This window comes from Cucumis melo, chromosome 1 (genome assembly GCF_025177605.1).
Source record: "Cucumis melo cultivar AY chromosome 1, USDA_Cmelo_AY_1.0, whole genome shotgun sequence".
Taxonomy (NCBI): Eukaryota; Viridiplantae; Streptophyta; class Magnoliopsida; order Cucurbitales; family Cucurbitaceae; genus Cucumis; species Cucumis melo.
The window spans coordinates 6,277,126-6,297,732 of record NC_066857.1 but is presented as its reverse complement, the minus strand read 5'-3'; the positions used below and the strand labels follow the sequence as shown (position 1 = coordinate 6,297,732).

Below are 20,607 nucleotides of genomic sequence, written 5' to 3'. Positions count from 1 at the left end.
AATCATATAAGGAAAATATACCTTGTGACGACAAAATCGGAAGGCAAAATGGGAGGGGAGAGACACTTTTTTCATGAAGGCTGAATGTGAGGGAGACTCTTGGTTGCTGATTTTTCATGAAGGATGGAAAGATTGCTAAATTTTTATGAAGGATGGAATTATTTCATGAAGATTGAAGGAAGGCAGAAGGGAAATGGAAGATAGGAGACAAATGATAAAGGAAGACAAAATAAGAGGAAAAGTAGAGAAGACTCGAGCTAGGTTTTAAAAGTGAGCACCCAGTATACGAGACCTTGCATGCCGGACAAATGGGTGCACATGAAAGGAGTCGTGTACTGGATACACGATTCCAGTTACAAACTTACAAGTTGGGGATTAGGTCCACGACTCTAGTCACATTTCAGCTTGTAGACGTGTATCCGATCTACAAGTTAGCAAAGTTGTGTACCTGATACATGACTTCGCTACTTTATTTTTAACATTTTTTCCCACATACCCTATTTTTGTTATTATTTTTTAAAAATAGAGTGTTAAAAAAGATTCCATTCCTTTGTTCATCTCCTATTTTTTTTTTCTCCAAATGTCAATTGCAATCTCCAACTTTCTTTTTTTGTTGAACTCTTTGATTTTCTACTTTTTGTGTTGCCCAAATCTCGAGCTCACTTCCAAGGTTGTTCCTCTTTTTCTCCATAACAATTTTAAAGCCATCAAATATTTTACTAATCTCGGACAAGAGTCCATGGTCCTTTAGATTTGCAAGTTTACGTTGAAGAAGAGATGTTAAATAAAGGATATAAAAGTAGAAAATGATTGATAGGCACATGCATGAAAAATAGACAAAATAATAATGGTGAAGAAAAGAGGCTATATGGAAATGGAGATTAGAAAAGATAAGAGAGAAACATGAAGAAAAAAGAAGCAAAGAATGATGAGAAAGGAAAAATAAGTGAAAATAAGAAAAGGAGAATGAAAGAAGAAGAAGAAGAAGAAGAAGAAAAAAAATAAAGAGAAAGCGGAGAAGAACGAAGGAAGGAGAATTTAAATAAAAAAGTAAATTCATGAGACCATAAAAATGGGCCACGTGGAAGGGATGCATGAATGCAGTACCCAAGTTTTACTCTTTATAAAATAGGTACTAAAGTAAACTTAATTAAACGTTATTGAAAAACTTTGGAAAAGGGGTATTATTGTTTTATTCATTTTTCTTTTATTTTAAACAAATAACACTAAAATAGGAAGAACGATAACTCATACAACTAAAGTATGGGTGTGAGAGAAATTTAAAACTAAAAAAGAAATATAAAGGGAAAAGTAACGTTTGCTATTTAGAATTTTAGAAAATCTGTCTTGCAAAATTCAAAAGCCATAGTAAACGACACCGTTTCTCTTGACCAACTCGGACCATCCCGCAATCGCATATACATATAGAAATCACAATCCCAAATTCGGAAGGAGGAAAGGAAAACAGAAGAAAAACAAAAACAACAGGAAAAATAAATTTCAATCTCCCATTTCCTAATTTGCAATCCAAATTTCTTCGTCACCCGCTTTCTTCTTGGATCGAATTCTTTGGAAGTCTCATCAAATTCCTCCCCTTTTCGCTTGAATTCAATCCCCCTAACACAGATAAATTATATTGATTTAAGCTGTTGGAATTGGTGTCTTAATTGGCTAAACTAGGGCTTGTTGCTCCCCGATCTGCGGGAATTCAATGGCGGATCAGGAGGAGGAAGACCTCCGGGCGGCTCTACGGATGAGCATGCAGCAGCACTCACCGCCGGAACCTAAACGGAGCAAGCCCAGGGATTCCCCCGTCGGACCTCCGACTTCCTCATCGGAGGAGTCTCCAGAAGTGAAGAGCCGGAGATTGCAACGGGAGCTTATGGCTGCTGCTGCTGAGAAGCGAATGTTGGCCTCTAAGAGTTATTCTGAAGCAGTGGGTTCTTCATCAAAGTCGGTGAAGAAAGGGAAGGATTTTAGTGTGAAAGACGAGAATTTGGGGAAGGAATTGTCGGAAACTGAAGCGAATCAGTTATTTTCAATGGTGTTCGGGGACGAGGTTTCCAAAGAAATACTCGCGCAATGGAGTAATCAAGGCATAAGGTGTGCTAAATCTCTGTACTAGCATCGCCTTCTGTTAGAAGTCTTAACTCTTAGGATGGGTATTAGTCTTATATTATGTTCTGCTTCTGCTGTATTATTAATATTGCTACTTGATTTCTATAGAGGAATGTAATTGTGAATAAGAGGGCTGCAAGTGGTATAGATGACTTATACTTAGAATAGGATGTCACAGTTTAGAAATTTGGAAGGTGCCATTTTTCTTGTTGATATATATCATGTATCTGAAAGTGATTTTTCATACATTACAACATTCTTTTTTTTTTATCCATTAGTTCATCAATTGTGGTCTTCTTGCACTTGTTTAAACTATCATTGGGAAATTTGAATTGGATTCTGGTTGAAATGTATCATTTCTTTCCTTGGGAAAACTAGTTCAAGCAGTTATAGTTTGAGTTTTAAAAGAGTTAAAATATATATGGCATGCTCATTTCAATACCCTTACTGGCTAATACTGGAAGAACTTTCTTTAGGTTTAGCCCCGATCCAGAAACATCAATGGGCTTAGTGCAGCATGAAGGTGGGCCCTGTGGCGTCTTAGCAACTATTCAAGTAATCCCTAATTTCTCAGAATGTAGTTTCTAATATGTCTCACAGCATCTAATTTGACTTTTAAGTTGCTCATATTGCTTTCAAAATATCTTCTGTTTCTTACTTTGCATTTATGGGTATTCACAGTAAACTCCTGAAGTCCTTCCCTGTTTATTGTGCTGTTAGTTCAAAAAATGAAAATTCGAGGCTAGTAACAGCTGTGCATATGAATATGTAACTTAACGTACTGATGCAATCTGCCAAATTTTGTTTGTTTGTTTTCTTTTTCTTTTTCTTTTTTTTTTGGAATAAGACAATTTTCATTGATGAATGAAATAAGAGGAAACTGCAACACCTAATAGGGAAAGCTCTCCATTTGGAAAGGAAAAAAAAAACTATAACGAGTAAAAGGATGATTAGATTTACACCAAAGAAACACATTAGCTAAAACTAAATCCATAAACCGGTTAAAAAGTGAGGAGGAATCCTTAAATAGATGACCATTTAAGAATGCTCGCACATTAGCCAACCAAATTGTTCTTTTAGAACCACCAAAAGGATGTCTCACTAATAAAGAAGCTATAAGATCAAATATAGAATTGGGACAAGCCAAAGACCAGCCATAAGCTTCCAAAATAACATTCCAGTTATGAGTTGCAAAAGAACAATGAGCAAATAAGTGAGGTGGAGATTCAACATCTCAACAACTCTAGTGGAAGGTGGAGATTCAACGTGTCAACGACATAAGGGGCACCAAGAAGGGGAGAGATGCATGTAAAGCATCTGCCTTTGTGGTTTATCAGTCCCATTAATAGCACCAAGAAGTTGATCTTTTTTGGATAATGATCCCACCAAACTATAGAGTAAAGATCCTTACTAGTAGAATCAACCGAACCCATTCAACCCACTAAATCTGCCATGAGAGATTTAATTGTAAAATTCAAAGAGGGATCAATAGTGCAGATTGTAACAAAAGATAAGTTATGAGATAAAGCAGCCCATTCAGAAATCTCCAAGTCATTAAGATTATGTAGAAGGCGTAGATCCCATGAAGTTGAACCATCAGTCTACACATTAGCCACAATATCATCAGTGTGTAGAGCAAGATGAAAAAGGAGGGGGGATGTAGTTAAGATAAACCACAACTGAGTGTAGAATCTTTTCAAAAAGAAGTAGAAGAAATATTACTTATGCAACGTTGTTCACGACTAGCAACCAAGCCAAACAAATAAATCTTCAGGGGAATTTAAAGAACATTGATAACTAGATATTGGCCTAACTTTGATAATCGCACAATGCTTGGCCACAATTAACTGCTGCCATGAAGCATCCCGCTCGATGAGGTAACATCAAATCCATTTAGCCAAACGACCTAAATGACTATGGTGAGAATTGCCCATGCCAGTACCACCATCAGTTGAGGACCTTGTGTAATCTTCCAATTCACATTATGCATATCGCCATTACCACAAGAACCTTTCCAAGAAAAGTCAGGAACCATCTTTTCTTGGTTATTGATGATCAACGAAAGAGCATGAAACAAGGATACGTAATATGTAGTCATGCTAGAAAGCACTGGTAGATTTAGTATAGGCCCAGGGGACTCAAGTTCCCCTTTAACTTTATGCTAATTATATTAAATATATATATATATATATATATATATATATATAACTGAAATAATATTAATAACAGTCGCTAACCCAGTGGTAAAACTGTCATACAACCCCCACTAGACTCAAGTTCAAGCTCAACTCTTTACATTTTTCTAGATTACTTTTACTGAATTTTAAAGCACCCCCCCTCCCCGTCGACAAAACTTCTGGATATGCCATTGTTAGAAAGAGTAGCTTGAATGAATGTGTGCCTAAAGGTGCATACATCCAATTATGAAGCTTATGTCAAATCCTCTCAACAATTGAATGCCTAAAAAGTAGTTGCCCTAGCCTTCCCACCAAGAGGCAAGCACAAGTAGGTAGACAGCCTACAACCCCGTTTACAACCAAATGTGTTCAACATCTATTCAAAATCAAAATCAATAACATTAATCCCAAGCAACGCACTTTTAGAGAGGTTAATTTTCTAAGAAGCACAAACATTGACATACCACACAAATACAACACAACATTTACATGGAGACGCGCTAATCTTAGAAATAGTTGGACATGACACATTATTACTTTCTTTTTTCTTACAAAAATAAATATGTGCGTTTATTTTGAAATATTGTGAAATATACGCACATATTTAACAAAAGGAACAAAAACAGGAATGGAAAAAAAGAAAGATAGAAACGGAAGGAAAAATAGCAGAAATGGGAAAACAAAACAAAACTGTAAGAGGTAGCCTGTATCTAAAACTTTTATATTTCATAGAAGATTGAGAAATGCTCTCCTCTCTCCTTTCTCCTTACCCCCTCTCTTCTGTAACTGTGTCCTTGGCTTCAGACACCATGGGTGCTACTACCAATCCTTCTTCAACTACTATTTCCTCCAGATCAATTCTTATAGATTGGAAAATCTTCTCCATTCAACCAAAGAATTGGCTTGGCCACAAGCTCTAATAATTGAATAGGGTAGATCCTCTTCTATTCTCTCTGTCTTTCATGGTTAACTCTTGATTGGCTTATCTCATCCTTTAATAGCCTTTGCAAATATCCACATAATCATAAGTTTTTTGGAAAGATGGATGATGGTAATAATACCTTTTGGTTGGAAAAGCACAACAAAAATGGCTATTTTGCCGAACTCACACAACTCCTTCACTTTGGTTACCGAGTTAAGCTTTACATTGCCTCATAAGATAAAAAGAAGGGATGGTTCTCTTTCTACTCACAGATTTAATACTGAGGGAAGCTCCACCTAAGAAAACAGAACAAAGATCTTTATTGCAGTGGTATTAACAAAGCCCTCGATCCACTTCATGGATAAGCCTCACCAGCCAACCCTTTTAGACCCTTGCATCACTTTCAATTGTCCACCAACAACATGACTGGAACTCAATGGTGATTGTGTAACGTTACCAACTACACGACACTTGCCCAGAGATTAGAGCAACAATTTGATCACCACTCTCCATTTATTATCCAAATCCCTTTCTAATTGATAGACCCTTGCTTCACGTTTATGATACCACGGATTAATTGAACCTCAAACTCAGAAAAGGTAAATCCCCACTAAATCCATTTGATTTGGCTGATATCTCTCCTCTTTCCATTCAAATCCAGATAACATCCAACCTACTTTATTTGGTGAAAGTTACAAATGCTTCGGATTTTCCTTCCAGCTTCTCCTTTTCTTTCCAAATACCAACACTTGGACCCACAAAAATCATCTTCTCCATTTTTCTCCAGCCATCTGTGTGGGGTGGAGCGGGAAGAGGAACGAAAACAGAGGGGGTCTCACAACCAACAATCTTCCTGGAGATAGGTGTTTGAATCATCCCCAATAAGGCAATTAACTAATCTGGGGAAGGTGGAAAAATCGGAAGGGATCGTTTTCCACGGTTTTTTGGATGTACCCTTTAGACTCTTTTTAGCGTAGGGTCATTTGACTTTTGATGCAAGTATTTCTTCATCCATTACCATGTATCTCAATTTCTAAATGCGCTCCCCCTTCCCCCCTATAGATAAAAAACAATTTCATTCATAGGATGAAATTTCAAATGGAGGGCAGCCACCATCTAATGATCCAAGACATCCATGCCCAACCCTCTTGATCAACTGGCCTTGACACCATCTTCCTCCTAATCAATTGAGCAGCCCCCACCATTTAGTCTTCTCTAAACTCTTACAAAGATAAGCCTACTTATAATCCACAGTTACAAAAAGACAATTGACAACATACATTGTTTAGGCTTAAGGTCTATGGAGCGCGCACACTTTGTTTTTGACCAAGTGTCGGACATAGATAGGTCTGCACAGCATTGTGCTTGATGGTCAGAAAAATCAGAGTACTCCTGTGAGTTTCAAGCTTTCCTCTGTAAAGAGGGAAAGTTTTTTTTTGGTGGCTTTAAAAAGGTGACGAGAACACTATTTATTTTTTTGAGAAAAGACGAGAACACTAACTTCTGTAATTTATTTTACTTCTTTAGTGCTCTAGGTTTGGTCATTTTCTACGAGCATTGATTGGAATCCTTTCAGATTCCCAGCGGGTTCTACCAAATTTTAAGTTACTAAATTCGGGTTCCTGAAGCCGTTTGAAAGCCATGGCTTAATAAGGCTCATGGTGACAATGTCTACCCTATTGGACTTTTCAGAAAGTCATGGAACATCTCCAGGTAGAGTCTTGCAAGAGTTCTTAGATCTAGGTTGTATTGGAATCTTAGCAAAACTCTTATATACGCTATCTCTAAAAAAACATATGCCAAGAGATGTTGTTATTACTTTGATATTACGATATTCTGTTTTATGTTTGTGCCTCTTGTGATGCTTAGACGAGCCTCTTCAAAGAGGGGGTCGCCTTTTGGTGCCTTGTGGCAGCTCGTTGTGCCTGTGGCTTTGTCAAAGGCGAGCACTTGAAACATTATACTAATATTAAATATTAAATAATGCTCGATTTCTTCTCCTTCATCAAACGTCCGGTCTTCACACTTCTACTTCACAATTTCATTTCTTCTCCAAGGCCTCCCCAAAGGCGTCACCTTTTGCGAATAGCTTCATCAAATCATCAATTTTGTTGTCTTGCTTTTTATGGCTGCTTCGAGTTAAAGAGTTATGTGGCCGTGCGGTTTTGTTTCCCTTTGATACTGATTTTCTAGGTTGTGTAAAGGTGTTATATCTTATATGCGGATTTCTTGAACTTCAGCAAGTTTTTAAATAAAAAAAAAAATTATTTTCAATTGTTTCAAATAACTTATGTCCATTTTAGTTTTTGTGCATTATATATTCAATGGGTGGGGGGTGAGGTATTACATATTTTTCCCTCATGTGTTCATCATATTATTTATGTATTATTAATTATTATTATATTTTATTTTTTTTCAATAAGGATTTTCTTACCGTTTATATCTTATTATTATTATATCCATATTTTGCATATATTGTTTATTTATTCATTGGGCCTAGCTTTGCTCAGGCGTCACCTTTTTGTCGCCTCTTGTCTTGAGGCGATCAAGAGACTTGTGCTTTGAGAACGCTAGCTTAGCTTAATGGTAATTCACGTAACCTTCATCCCTAAAGGTCGGAGGTTCGATCCCTTTTTTCGCAGTTGTTGTACAAAAAAGTTGGTGTTTGTATTTTTTGAGCATTTATCTCATTTCATTTTCTTAATGGAAAGTTTCGTTTTCTTGTTCAACAAAAAAAAAAAAAAAAAAAAAGGAAAAGAAAAAGAAAAAGAAAAAGAAAAAAGGGAGTACACTCATCTTTATTAGATCATGTCTAAGTTCTGGTAGAAAAATGAAAATGATCCTCTCAAGTTCTCTAGTATTTCACTGATTTCCAATTTGCATTTAGTGAAGGAAAGCAATCTTGATGATTGGAAGAGAAAGAAAAAGGTGTTGCCAAACTCAATCTTGAGATTTAAAAAAACTTCAGCTTTGACAATTAGAACAGTAAGCTAAAACAGTAAACTTAAGCTAAAACAGTAAACTAGTAAGATGGTAGGTTTATGCTATTTGAATTACAGCATTCCACCCCCTGAGCATCAAACTTGTCCTCAAGTTGGGTTTGCTATGTAAGCTGGAATCCATCAGCTACGTTGTACCTTTTCAGATCTGCAATTTTGAAAACTGGTGATGTTGATCCCTTCAGGCAGCTCAAGCTTTTAGGCGTTTGGCTCATATTTAGCTATTATTCTACATGGGCCGATCCGTCTGTCTTTTAAGTTTCATAGGTTCCAGCTGGGAACTTCTTTTTCTTCTTCAAATGGGCTTTTACTAGGTCACCAATTTGAAAATGGACTTCCCTTCTCTTCTTGTCTTTCTCCTCTTTTTAAGATTCTGTAGTCTTAGTTGGATGTTCTATAACTTCAGTGTGAAGTTTGTGGATTCTTTCAGCCATGTCTTCTGCTTCTTGTAGTTCCACTTCTTTCGGTAGTTTGTTAGGTCAAAGGTAAGCCTTGGGGCTTTAGTATATACAATTTCTAAAGGACACTTGCCTGTAGTTCTATTCTTCATGTTGTTAAAAGCAAATTCAGCTTGGGCAAGAATCATATCCCATTGCTTAGGATGGGTTCCACTTAGACATCGAATCAAATTCCCCAATGACTGGTTAATTACCTTTGTCTGTCCATCTGTTTGGGAATGTGCAGTAGTACCAAGTTTCAGGGTGGTGTCGAATTTCTTACACAAAGTCTTCCAAAAATGGCTTAGGAACTTGGTATCTATGTCAGAGACTATTGTTCTAGGAATGCCATGTAGCCTTACTATCTCTCTAAAGAAGGGAGTGGCTATGTAAACTGAATCAGTAGTCTTCTTGTAGGCCAAAAAGTATCATCTTGTTGAATCTATCAACAACCACCATAACTGAATCGAATCCTCTTTGAGTTTTAGGTAGACCTACAACAAAATCAATCGATAAGTCTTTCCATATATTTTTTGGAATTGGTAGAGGAGTATAAAGGCCAGCATTCGTTGAAGTAACTTTTGCTCTTTGGCAAATAGCACATCTCTTCACGAAATTGTTGGTTTCTCTCCTAGCTTGTGACCAATAGAACCTTTTATTGATAACATGGAAGGTCTTGTCTTGACCAAATTGTCCTGCTAACCCACCTGGCTGTGCTTCTTTTATTAAGGCTTCCCTTAAGGAAATATAAGGGATGCATAATTGGTCTCCTTTGAAGAGAAATCCTTCCATCAAGTGATAGTCTCCTTCTCGGATATTGTTAGAGCAATTGCTCCAAATCTTCCCAAAATCTTCCATCATTTTCATACAGTTTTGGGAGATGGTTGAAGGCTATAATCTCGGCTGAAAGAATAGTCAATAAGGTTCCTTTTCTACTTAGAGCATTGGCAACCCAATTTTCTTTCTCGGCTTGATATTTATTGTAAAATCAAAACGTTGGATATAAGACACCCATCTACAATGCATCCTGTTGATGCTTTTTTGAGCTTGTAGATACTTCAAAGAGAAATGGTCAGTGAGGAGTATGAACTCTTTAGACAAAAGGTGCACTCCCACTGTCTTAAGGCTCTTACTAGAGCATATAGCTCCTGCTCATAAGTGCTCCAAGCTTGTCTAGAGGAACTCAACTTTTCACTAAAAAACTCCACTGGATGCCCCCCTCGTGATAGGACTGCCCAATTCCAGCTCCACTGGCATCTACTGCCACTTCAAAGGGACTGTAAAATTCTGGGAGTTTAAGCACCGGATGACTGCTAAGCTTCTTTTTGATCAAATCAAAGCTTTGTTGTCGATTCTTCCCCCAAGTAAAAAGCTCCTTTCTTCAAACAATCAGTTATTGGGGCTGTTATGGAGCTGAAATTTCTAATGAATTTCCTGTAAAATGAAGCTAGCCCCATGAAGGCTTGGACTTCCTTCACTGAATTAGGAGTTGGCCAATTTGCTACAGCTTCAACTTTGCTCTCATCCATCCTTACTTGGTTTTCACAAATAATAAACCCTAGGAATGAAACTTTCCCTGTGCAGAAAGTACACTTCTTCAAGTTAATTTACAATTCATTCTGTTCTAGGGCTTCAAAAACCAATTTTAGGTGCTGTAAATGATCTTCCTCATTTCTGCTGTACACCAAGATGTCATCAAAGTAGACGACCACAAACTTGTTTAGTAAAGAATGAAGCACTTGAAGCACTAGACGCATGAAAGTGCTTGGTGCATTGGATAAGCCGAAAGGCATCAGTAGCCACTCAAATAGCCTTCATTATTCTTGAAAGCTGTTTTCCATTCATTTCCAGGCCTTATTTGGATTTGATGGCAGCCACTCTTATGTCTACCTTTGAAAAGATGAGTGCTCCTCCAAGTTGATCAAGTAGATCACTGATTCAGGGATAGGCAAACAATACTTGATAGTTATCTTGTTGATGGCTCGGCTATCAACACAGATTCTCCAGCTACCATCTTTTTTGGAGCCAATGGGGCTGGGCTGATACTCAAATGGATATTTCCCTTCTTCAGTAGCTTTCTATATGTTGATGCAAGATTTCGTACTCCTTTGGACTCATCCTATAGTGAGGAAGGTTAGGAAGGGAAGAGCCCAGAATCAAGTCAATGTTATTCTGAATGTCCCAAAGGGGAGGAGGTTCAGTGGGTTCTTCCTTGATGTTTGGAAACTGATTGAACAATTGGTGGCATATGTTTGGAGCAATCTGTGGTTGCAACAACAAGGCCTAAGATATCAGATTCTTTATCTTTAATAAACTTCTTACCAAGTACAGTGATGAAGAGAGGGTTGTTGGACTGCTTCAAATTAATTCCGTCTTCATTTTTCTTGCTAAGTGGCACTAGGACAATCTTCTTATTCATCCACGGGAATTCATAGGTATTCTCTCTTCCTATATGGACTGTTGGACATCATATTGCCACGGGAGATATGGCAAACATCCATATCTAATACATCACAAATGATTTGGTCTTTATAGCTTCCTCTAATTGACAAAGGCACCGAGCAAATCTCATTTATTTGTGTATCTCCACCTTTCTTGATCCATCCTATTTTATAAGGAAGAATGGGGTTCTGTCTTCAGTTTAAGGGCAGTAACTAACTTAGAAACAAAATTCTCGCTGCTGCCACTGTCGAAAATCATGTTGCATACCTTATTTTGAATAGTGCAATGGGTCTTGAAAAGACTATGTCTTTGCTGGTGGGAGTTATCATTTCTTGGTGCAATTAGCTCTCTCTGATTTACCTCATTCAGTTTATTGATGACACTGCACTTACATGGAATTCTCTTTAATATAGTAAAGTTTCTGAAGCACCTTCTGTCTTTTAACATTAACCTCACAAGTTTAAAAGTCATGATTTCTAGCCTTGAAATTAAAGGTTTGGTAGATTGGGGTGGGTTGTAATGTTCAGTATCGGCCCAAGGTCTATGTAGGGCTTCCTCTTGATGGAAGATCTTTGATTTATCAAGTTTGAGAAGCTGATCGTCGTGAACTTTGTTGATAAGCCTCAAACTGGAAATGCAATTCACTCTCCTAAGGCAGAATGCTCACACTTTTGCAGATCTCTCGAACCTACCTGCACGTGCGCTTGTTGGTTATCCAAGAAGGTTCCATCTATGACTGAAACTTATACGTGGGACTTTTACTGGAATGTTAACAAATAGAGTGGTGGGACCAATTGGTAGCTTGGAACAGGATGAAACTTTCTATTCCTTTTAGATGATTGGGTTTTAGTAATTTTCATGATAAGAATCTTCCGCTTCTTGTAAAATGGCTGGGAAGATTCACCCTTCAAAAAGATCTCTATGTAGAGGAGTTATGGCTGCCAAATTTGGGGTAACTGGTTTAAAAGACTTGATTAAATATACCATTCTTGATTGTAGCTAAATGTGGAACTTGGAGGCATAATTTTCCTTATTATGAATAGTTCAATTTTTGCCCCGCTATTGATTAAAACGTTTTGCACGATAACCATCATGGGTTGGCCTAATGGTAAAAGGGGACATAGTCTCAATAACTAACCAAGAGGTCATAGGTTCAATCATGGTTGCACCTACCTATGAATTAATTTTCTACGAGTTTTCTTGACACTTAAATGTTGTAGAGTCAAGCGGATTGTCCCGTGAGATTAGTCGAGGTGCGCGTAAGCTGGCTCAAGCACTCACGAATGTATAAAAGAAGAGAAACGTTTTGCATGATGCAGATGAATCTATTTTTAGATAATTAACCAATTTGATGATGTCTTATCTTATCTACCGTTTAGGCATATACATGTCTAATATTTTCTATTTATATTATTGACTTTGTCTGTAATTTTTTATTTAATTTATGCCCATTTGGTTTTGTTACGACAGGCATTTGTTCTGAAGAACATTCTTTTCTTTCCGGACGAATTTGGTAAAGTTGCATCAAATATGGCACAGAATTTAGGTTCAAGTAGATTGTCTAGCAGTGAATGTGTTGCATCGAATAATTTTGCTGCTCTTACCGAAGATGTGAAAAGAAGGTGATTTATCTTTGTGTGAAAACTGAAAAGAATGGAAATACGTTAGTGTCACTGTTCAGTTTGTCAATTTTCCTGCTTGAAGGACTTGTGTGCTTGAGCAAGCTAGATTCTGTAGTGCATGGATTCTTGTTCAAATGCATGTTTAGTTGCACATTTTTATGTAATATATATGATTTTCTAGCCACTGTTTGGTTTCAAGGTTACTCATCAAGTCTAGGAATTTTCTTTCCAGCAATGAGTTTCTCATGCCATGCACTTCATCTTGGTGGTCGTGCTTTTCTGCGGCAGTGGATGAGCATGACCTTTTGTCTAATACACATTATACAACCTTAAATTTACAAACTTATTAGAGTCAGAAATCTACCTGCATTATGCATAAAAAGTGCAGATGTTTTTTTTTTAATTTTCACTTTTGATATTCTCAAGTTGATGATTCATATGTGATATAGCACATTAGAAAACCGTGAATGTGGACAAACTAGTTAAAGTCAGGAACCCATCCATCCTGCGAACAAGTGTAAAATAATCCCTCCAAGTGCTTAGTGAGTGATAACCTAATCAGGCATGCTTGAGAATACAAATGTATGGAAGTTTGTAGTCTTTATGCTTTGTGTAACGATAAGGACTCGTTTAGTCTAATTTTTTTTTAGGTCTGAATTGAGGTTTTTGTCTCATTCCCAGGCTTATTCCTCGTCTCTCCTAATAAAAAGAAAATAAAGTTTTAAGACCACCTTTAGTCCTTCTAAACATTTAATATAGTTTTGCATGCACATGTGTGTCTATGCACAAAGGTGCTATTGATAAGCATAGGTCAACATCAAATTGAATATGCACACAATTTGTTGTGCCTAGAGTGCAAATTGTGACAACTGCATAGACACACCAAATGTTGGACATAGACAGACTGGAAAATGTTGAACACAGAAATGAATTTGCACACACCATGATCTGCACATATTTATGTAGAAATCATTGTTTGTTTTGACAAGTGCCACGCCAAATGTTTGAATCTCTTTCTAGAAAAATTGTACAAAGGACAGACTGCATGGATTAAAATTGTACTGTTTGTAAGATTAAATTTTTTATGTTATGGGTATGCACTTAACCATGAGCATAGCCTTCCTATCTCCAACGCACCTTCAAGGAATTCTGGAACCAATGCAATCACAGCCAAATAAGGGCTTGAATCTCTTACTAGAAAAAAATATACCAATTTCTTCAAAGGTGTCTAAGCTAAATAGGAATTATAAGTCGCATTTCAAATTTATATCATTGGATATAACTTTCCTAGCAAATAATCTTTTATAGAATGATTATTATTCAAAAGTTAAATGCTTAGAAAACGTCTACTCAAGCAATGTGTAAACTCTTTTGGCAGGGCTTTGATCAGAAGCATGAGTGAGATATTGTTTCTATGTGGAGCTAATAGAAATGCTGTAATAGCAACTTTAAGTGTGCCTGGAAACAGCGTTGTAGGATCTGGACACATAGCAGAAAATGAGGTACGTTAGATTTATCTTGATATTGATGCATTCTGAAGAATCAGTTGGTCATGCTTGAATCTCGTGATTGCATTTTCTTTTTAGGTCGTCAAGAGCTTGTTTTCATTTTATTCATGATGTGATACATATTTTTTTGTGCACAGACAAATGCATTTGAAGGTCTTTCAATAGAATCAGGCTTGGATTTGCAGAAAGTGCTGAGAGTCACCACATGCACATCAAAGGAAAGTGCATTACAGAGGCTCAGTGCAGCTCTTCCTGTCTTCCAGAGTCGTATGGGTGCCTTGCTGTTCCTGATTTCTGCTTTACTTTCACGAGGACTGGTATTTTTGTCAAATCACGCTCATTCAACCAATTGTCGGATTTAATTTTTCCTGTGATTTTAAGATTTTAAATACCAATGAATTGATATGGTTCTATTATTACTGACGTTAAGGCAGTATCTTGGTTGTTTTCTGTAAAAGGTGGCCAGAACTTAGATATTCTAGAAAGCCAAACCATCAAGAAAAATAGATAGGTGGGATTTGGCAAGTGTTCATACATTTTGTCTCATAATGTTTATGTCTTTGGTTTATGACTTGCAAAGTGGTGATGGATTTATTTGTGGTTGATCTTTCTTGTAAGTACTGACTCATAATTTGCTTGTTATAAGTGCCCATTGGCCATTATACATCGTGAGTGCTAATGTCTGATTTCTTTTTCCTCCACAAGGCCTTTTAATTTCTGTAATTTCTGATAACTGAGTTGAATTTGGATGTTACTTTCTGATTATCATTTTAGGATCTTTATATTATTAATGCCAGTTCAATTTTACTTCTTTAGGATATGGTACAAGCTGACAGGGATGATCCAAGCCTCCCTCTTGTCACTGCTCCATTTGGTCATGCTTCACAGGTCTTTTGATTTGCATTCTATTTGATTGAATCATGTAATTTCCTTCAGTTTCTGTTTGTATATATAATATATATATACGAATTTTATTGGCATGAAACAGGAGATTGTGAACCTGCTGCTTTGTGGACAAGCCGTTCCAAATGTGTTTGATGGAAAGATGGACTTAGGTGGTGGAATGTCCCTAAAAGGCATATCAAAAAGTGTGGAAGTTGGATTCCTAACTCTGTTGGAATCTCTCAATTTCTGTAAGGTTGGCCAATATCTTAAATGCCCAAAATGGCCAATATGGGTGGTTGGAAGTGAGTCGCACTACACTGTTCTCTTCGCTTTCGATACTTCTGTACAGGATGAGAATGAACTGGAAGAAAGGGAGTCACAAATAAGGAAGGCATTTGATGGCCAAGACCAGAGTGGAGGTGGTGGTTTCATCAGTGTTGAAGGCTTTCATCAAGTTCTCAGGGAAGTCAATATCAAACTTCAACCCGAGAAACTTGATCATCTTTGCAGTACAGGATTTATTGTCTGGAGTGAATTCTGGCAGGCAATTCTGGAGTTGGACAAAAACTTTGGAGGCCTAAAGGATTCAACCGGATTGATGGGTAAAAAAGTGTTTGATCTTTATCACTTTAACGGGATTGCCAAGTCTGATTTAAATGGAAACCAAATAGCCTGTGGAGGTGAGACTCCTATTCAAAGACCCAGGCTGACTAAATTGAAAGTTTCGGTTCCACCACGGTGGACTCCAGAGGAATTCATGGCAGATGTGCCTGTTTCTTCTGCTTCAGCAGGAAACGGATCTGCCAGTAAAGATGTTGAGGTTTCTAAACCGGAACCATCTCAACATGCCCCACTGGTCGATTGCATCAGAACACGCTGGCCTCGAGCTGTTTGCAGCTGGGCTGGTGATCCTCCTAGTATAGTATGATTTTTTTTCTTCTTTTTTTGCTTTCCATTGTGCACAATGCATGAATGTTGCGGCAAAAAGACGGGGAATTTCCATTTGAAAGCACACAAATGGGCATAATATGTATTATTATCTTTAGGCTGTTTGTGCACGAGTTCTGTGTAATGTTGTAGTTTTAACATTCAATTCGATTTTGACGTGTTGGATTGGATTACTTGAACAAAGGCTTATCTGTAATTTATTTCTCAAATGATATAAAATTTCTTCCTTTGTGCTTTGGCTGTCAATTGATGAGGTTTCTTTGGACTTGGGGAGGTCGGTGCGAAGCATCACTGCAAACATCGCTGCAACATCGGTAACGGCAGCAAATTTCCATGGCCGGAGGTGGAGCTGATAATTTTATCAGGTGAGTAATTTTGGCTGCTTATCAATTCATTATTGGAACTGTGCTGGCTCTCACCCCCTTCAACATCTAACTTCTATGTTAGAATACATTATGAAAACAAATAACATTTAGGCCACGTTTAATGGGAAATAGTAATCATAATAAAATTTTATTGATGGATTTATTGTAACGATTGCAACGTAACTGAATTACTTTATTATTATTATTTTTTTTAATTTTTAACAAATTTATTGTATCTATTTGATTCTAATGGTAATAGTCAAGCTAAAGGTAAAAAGTAGAAGGATTTTGTAATTTCCATACTGTACAGTGATAATACAGATTATAGTAGTAAATTTTCATGCATAACCTTTAGTTCTTCAATTAGATTGCGTGTTTTGATTATATAGATTTGGAGGTGGGTTCCACGGTTTATTACAATTACGAGATATTGGTAACAACAAACATAATCAATTGGGGCTCGTTTTTTAGTTTACTATTGATGGATTACATTCCAATTCCATCAATTTCAATTGGAATAAACGTTACCTTAAATTCATATATTAATTTTTTTCCCAGAATAACTAAAGTCCATTTCCTATGTAAAAGATCACTCAAAGCAACCAAAATACTTAGAAATAATGTAATTTTGTATTGCAATGTTGTGAAAAATGGGGAAACATCTTTAGAATCCTCATGCTCTTACACCATGAATCAACAACTGGAATAGTAAATCATTCCAGGAGTCTATTGGACCTGGTAAACACCAATGTAAACAATCAATCTGTACTTTTCCATTTCCATGAGCAAATGGATGGAATTGCCTATACCAGCTCGGGTGCCCATCAGGTCTCAACAAAGAGAGACGTGTCGTGTCGAGAAGCTTCAAAGTTGGAGCCTTTCCGATTCCAGATTTAACAACCTTGTCAAACTCTTGCAGTTCAATATTTCTCATTACTACATCCACATCTTTCATTTCAACCTCCCCTCCCTTGAAAGGCACTGTCCTATTGCATTGCCCTCCACTAAACCATTCTCCATTCTCAAAATGATCTGGTATGGTGGTTCTAAACAAAACAAATGCCTTATGATCAGAACGTGTAATGAAGTCGAAGACCAATCCAATTGCTTTTCGATATGCATAAGCGAATCCGAGGTCTGTCATGTTCTTTTCCAAGCAGTTATGACAGCCGGTCACGGTATTGTTCTCGTAGTATATAGCAGCCTTCAAAAACCATTTCCCACCAGCAAATACTACATAGTCAAGATCCTTGTACGGTGACGTCCATTTTTCATCAAGCTCGTCGAGATGCAGTTTGATCTCCGAACTTGAAATTCCATTTATATCCTCGAAAATGGCTGCTTTGGTTAGGAAGGGAGACCAGATGACTGAAAGGGTGAAGTTGTGAGATGGGAAGTGCCATTTTTTGGATCTGTATTCTTCGTCATGGTATGTCTCAATTACTTCCTCCACCTGTGGAATGTTATCATTGGGACTTTGATCACCAAAAGCAGAACCGTACTAATGACATAACAAATCAATACACAAAATAAATGATACTAAAGAATAAAAAAAGAACACGACAAGAAACAAAGAGCTATTGTCTATTCCAAATATGTGGAGTTTTGAGCTCGGAAATCCAACCAGATTTTGTGAATAGTGAAGTTTGGTCCACCACTAATATTCTATCCCACTCAAGAAAAAAAGACTTGAGGATAATTATCAAGGTGATGTTCTCAACTGTTGAATTTTGAAAATAAGTTATTTTAAATAAATTTTGAAAAAATTGAACTATTTTACCACTACTCAGAATAAATTTTGAAAGAGTTTGAAAGTGTTTATTTTTAAATGGGTTTTAGTTTAGATAAAAATGATATTTTAAAAAACATTTTTTCTCATAGTTAATTCACAGTACAATTTTTCTTTTTTAATTTATCCATGATAGACTTGATTGTTGACCAACTTTTATCGCCGATAGATTCTCACTAGCTTAATATGATACATCACTTATAGACTTCAAGAGTTAGGTTTAAATTTTGTTATATAGCTAATTCTTTGATATTATAATATATCTGTTAATAATTTGGGGCTGTGGCGATTATTACCCACCTGAGGAGGCCCAGTTGTTGAGTTGTTAATTATTAATAGTTATAGCAGTTGGTTGATTGGTGAATTATTGAGAATGCAGAAATTTATGTGTTTACCGTAGAAGTTAGCTAAACATAATGTCATGACAATGGCAGCATAAAGGAAGAGATGTAACATTAAAGCTTCCTTTGCTTCTAAACAAAGTAAAGTTAGCATGAAAATGGACTTCTATTTCCTTTTTCACATTCAAACCAACAATTACACAACTGATCCAACCTCTTTAAACTTGAAAAACAAACTCGAAAACAACATTAATAATTGGTCGAGACATGATTGAGCTGAATTTACTTCTTGTACCTGAGAAAGAATGCAAAGCAATGATTGAACATGGTTACGTTGAATGGAATCCCCAACGAAAGCCCATGATTTGTTCCTCATTAGACGAAGAAACATGCCGGGATTGAACCTCGGCAACTCGCACTCGGCTGGATTCCATCTCCAGTGAAGATAACCGGTGTCGGGCCGCCCGTTTCGCATACAATTCTGATGAGTTTCAATGAAATGGCAACTCTCATTTGTGTAAAAAGGTCCTATAGAATCTTCCACCCATTCCCCCACAAATATATCACATTCTGTTCTACTATCTGAACAAAAACCATATGACAATGAGAAAACAGAGCATTCAACATTTGAACCGAATATTAGCTTTAAAAAAACAATCTTTACCAAAACGTGAAGAAGAGATAGTAAGAATATTGAAATTCAAGCCAAAATATCTCACCATTTTGAGGTTGGGTTTGAGCCAAATCTGTTGAATCAAGAGGAGGGTGTGGAAATGAAACTAGTTTGAAAGAAAGAGAGAGAAAAATGTGAAAGGAAAGAGCAGCAAAGAGTAAAAAGAGGGCAAATTTGAGAACACAACTCATATGTTTTCTTAGGAAAAATGGGTTATGATATTCAATCTTCATTTCTCTCTCTTTGACAGAGATTCAAAATATTGAAGGAATGAAGTGAAAATGGTAAAAAAAAAAAAAAAAAAAAAAAAACAAAGAAAAGAAAAGAAAAGAAAAGAAAAGAAAATACAGCACTTTATTTTGGAACCAACGACATAAAGGCTTAATTAAGAGGGAGTTGGAAGATTGGGATGTGGGTTTAAAGCTTTGATTTTGAAAGGGTTTTGATAAGATTGTGATTGGTGGGTGTAGATGGGGATGGGGATGGGGAATCAAATCTTCATAATGTAATTATTCATTTTCAATATCTTTCTTACTCTCTTTTATTTCTCTGTCTTCTCAGTTCTTACCATCATAGATAAAGCTTCTTTCTTTTTCTTTCTTTCCATACCCTTCACTTCATAAAATTATTCCTTGAAAATGACACAATAATGTGATCCTCCTGTACCCATTGGGAGCATATTTGAAGTTTATAGCCCTTTTTTTTTTCTTTTCTTTTTTTCTATAACTTTTCTATTTCTTGTTTTGTATTTTTAAAGAAACTGAAAAAAAAAAAAAAGAATTAGTGACGATTTATTTTTATTGAAAAAAATAAATAAATATAGATCCTTTGGTGTTAGAATAATTATTTATTTTGCTGGCTTTTAAAGTTTAAATATAATTTAGTTATATAATAGGTAAAAGGTTAATTTATATATATAACAAAATAAAAAAAAAATTAGATTGTTCGGTATAAATAAAAGATTAATTTTTTTAAGTGTTTTACAAAAGTAAAAAAGGTATTTATAAACCTTTAGAATCTCTTGTTGTGAAATTAAAAACAATAATTAATAATACAATTATTTTCATGCAATGATAAACATTTATTCGTTCTTGATAACAATTCCATTTGGAGTGAGACTATCAAAGATTCACTCTAAAATATTCAATCCTAAGATTGGGATGCTAATTTTGAATTTTCTATTTGTGTAAAGTTAAAGAGTTTAAAATTTGGATGAGAAGAACACTTGTCTATTTCATCTAATTTCTTGAAAAGATAAAATGTCAGAACGTCAACACATTAGTTATAACACTAATATTCGCATTAAGTACTGATTTTTTCTTCTACCTAATCGCCCAGCTCATTTTGAAATATTCTTCTCTTTTCACTAATGTTGTTGATC

At 36.3% G+C, this 20,607-nt stretch overlaps 2 protein-coding genes across 2 annotated transcripts; one reads left to right on the top strand and one right to left on the bottom strand.

Annotated features, from left to right (window-relative positions):
• Positions 1-1,433: 1,433 nt before the first annotated feature.
• On the top strand, positions 1,434-16,304 carry LOC103500090 (uncharacterized). The gene is made up of 7 exons (XM_008463293.3): positions 1,434-2,103; positions 2,595-2,673; positions 12,566-12,717; positions 14,096-14,219; positions 14,363-14,542; positions 15,042-15,113; positions 15,214-16,304. The coding sequence occupies exons 1-7, from the start codon at positions 1,712-1,714 to the stop codon at positions 16,036-16,038; spliced, it is 1,824 nt and encodes a 607-aa protein (XP_008461515.1). The 5' UTR covers positions 1,434-1,711; the 3' UTR covers positions 16,039-16,304.
• A 727-nt stretch (positions 16,305-17,031) lies between these two features.
• LOC103500091 (protein trichome birefringence-like 26) lies at positions 17,032-19,687 on the bottom strand. Its single transcript, XM_008463294.3, has 3 exons — positions 19,273-19,687; positions 18,849-19,135; positions 17,032-17,876 (listed from the first exon to the last, which is right to left on the bottom strand). Exons 1-3 carry the CDS (start codon positions 19,457-19,459, stop codon positions 17,097-17,099), a joined length of 1,254 nt encoding a protein of 417 aa, XP_008461516.1. The 5' UTR covers positions 19,460-19,687; the 3' UTR covers positions 17,032-17,096.
• Between the last annotated feature and the right edge of the window lie 920 nt (positions 19,688-20,607).

Coding starts and splice junctions, on each gene's coding strand:
- LOC103500090 (XM_008463293.3), top strand. CDS start 1,712: ATGGCGGATCAGGAGGAGGAAGACCTCCGGGCGGCTCTACGGATGAGC. Junction 12,718..14,095: donor ACCGAAGATGTGAAAAGAAG/GTGATTTATCTT, acceptor CTCTTTTGGCAG/GGCTTTGATCAGAAGCATGA. Junction 15,114..15,213: donor CATTTGGTCATGCTTCACAG/GTCTTTTGATTT, acceptor GGCATGAAACAG/GAGATTGTGAACCTGCTGCT.
- LOC103500091 (XM_008463294.3), bottom strand. CDS start 19,459: ATGAAGATTGAATATCATAACCCATTTTTCCTAAGAAAACATATGAGT. Junction 19,136..19,272: donor TCAAACCCAACCTCAAAATG/GTGAGATATTTT, acceptor GTTTTTGTTCAG/ATAGTAGAACAGAATGTGAT. Junction 17,877..18,848: donor TGCTTTGCATTCTTTCTCAG/GTACAAGAAGTA, acceptor AACATTCCACAG/GTGGAGGAAGTAATTGAGAC.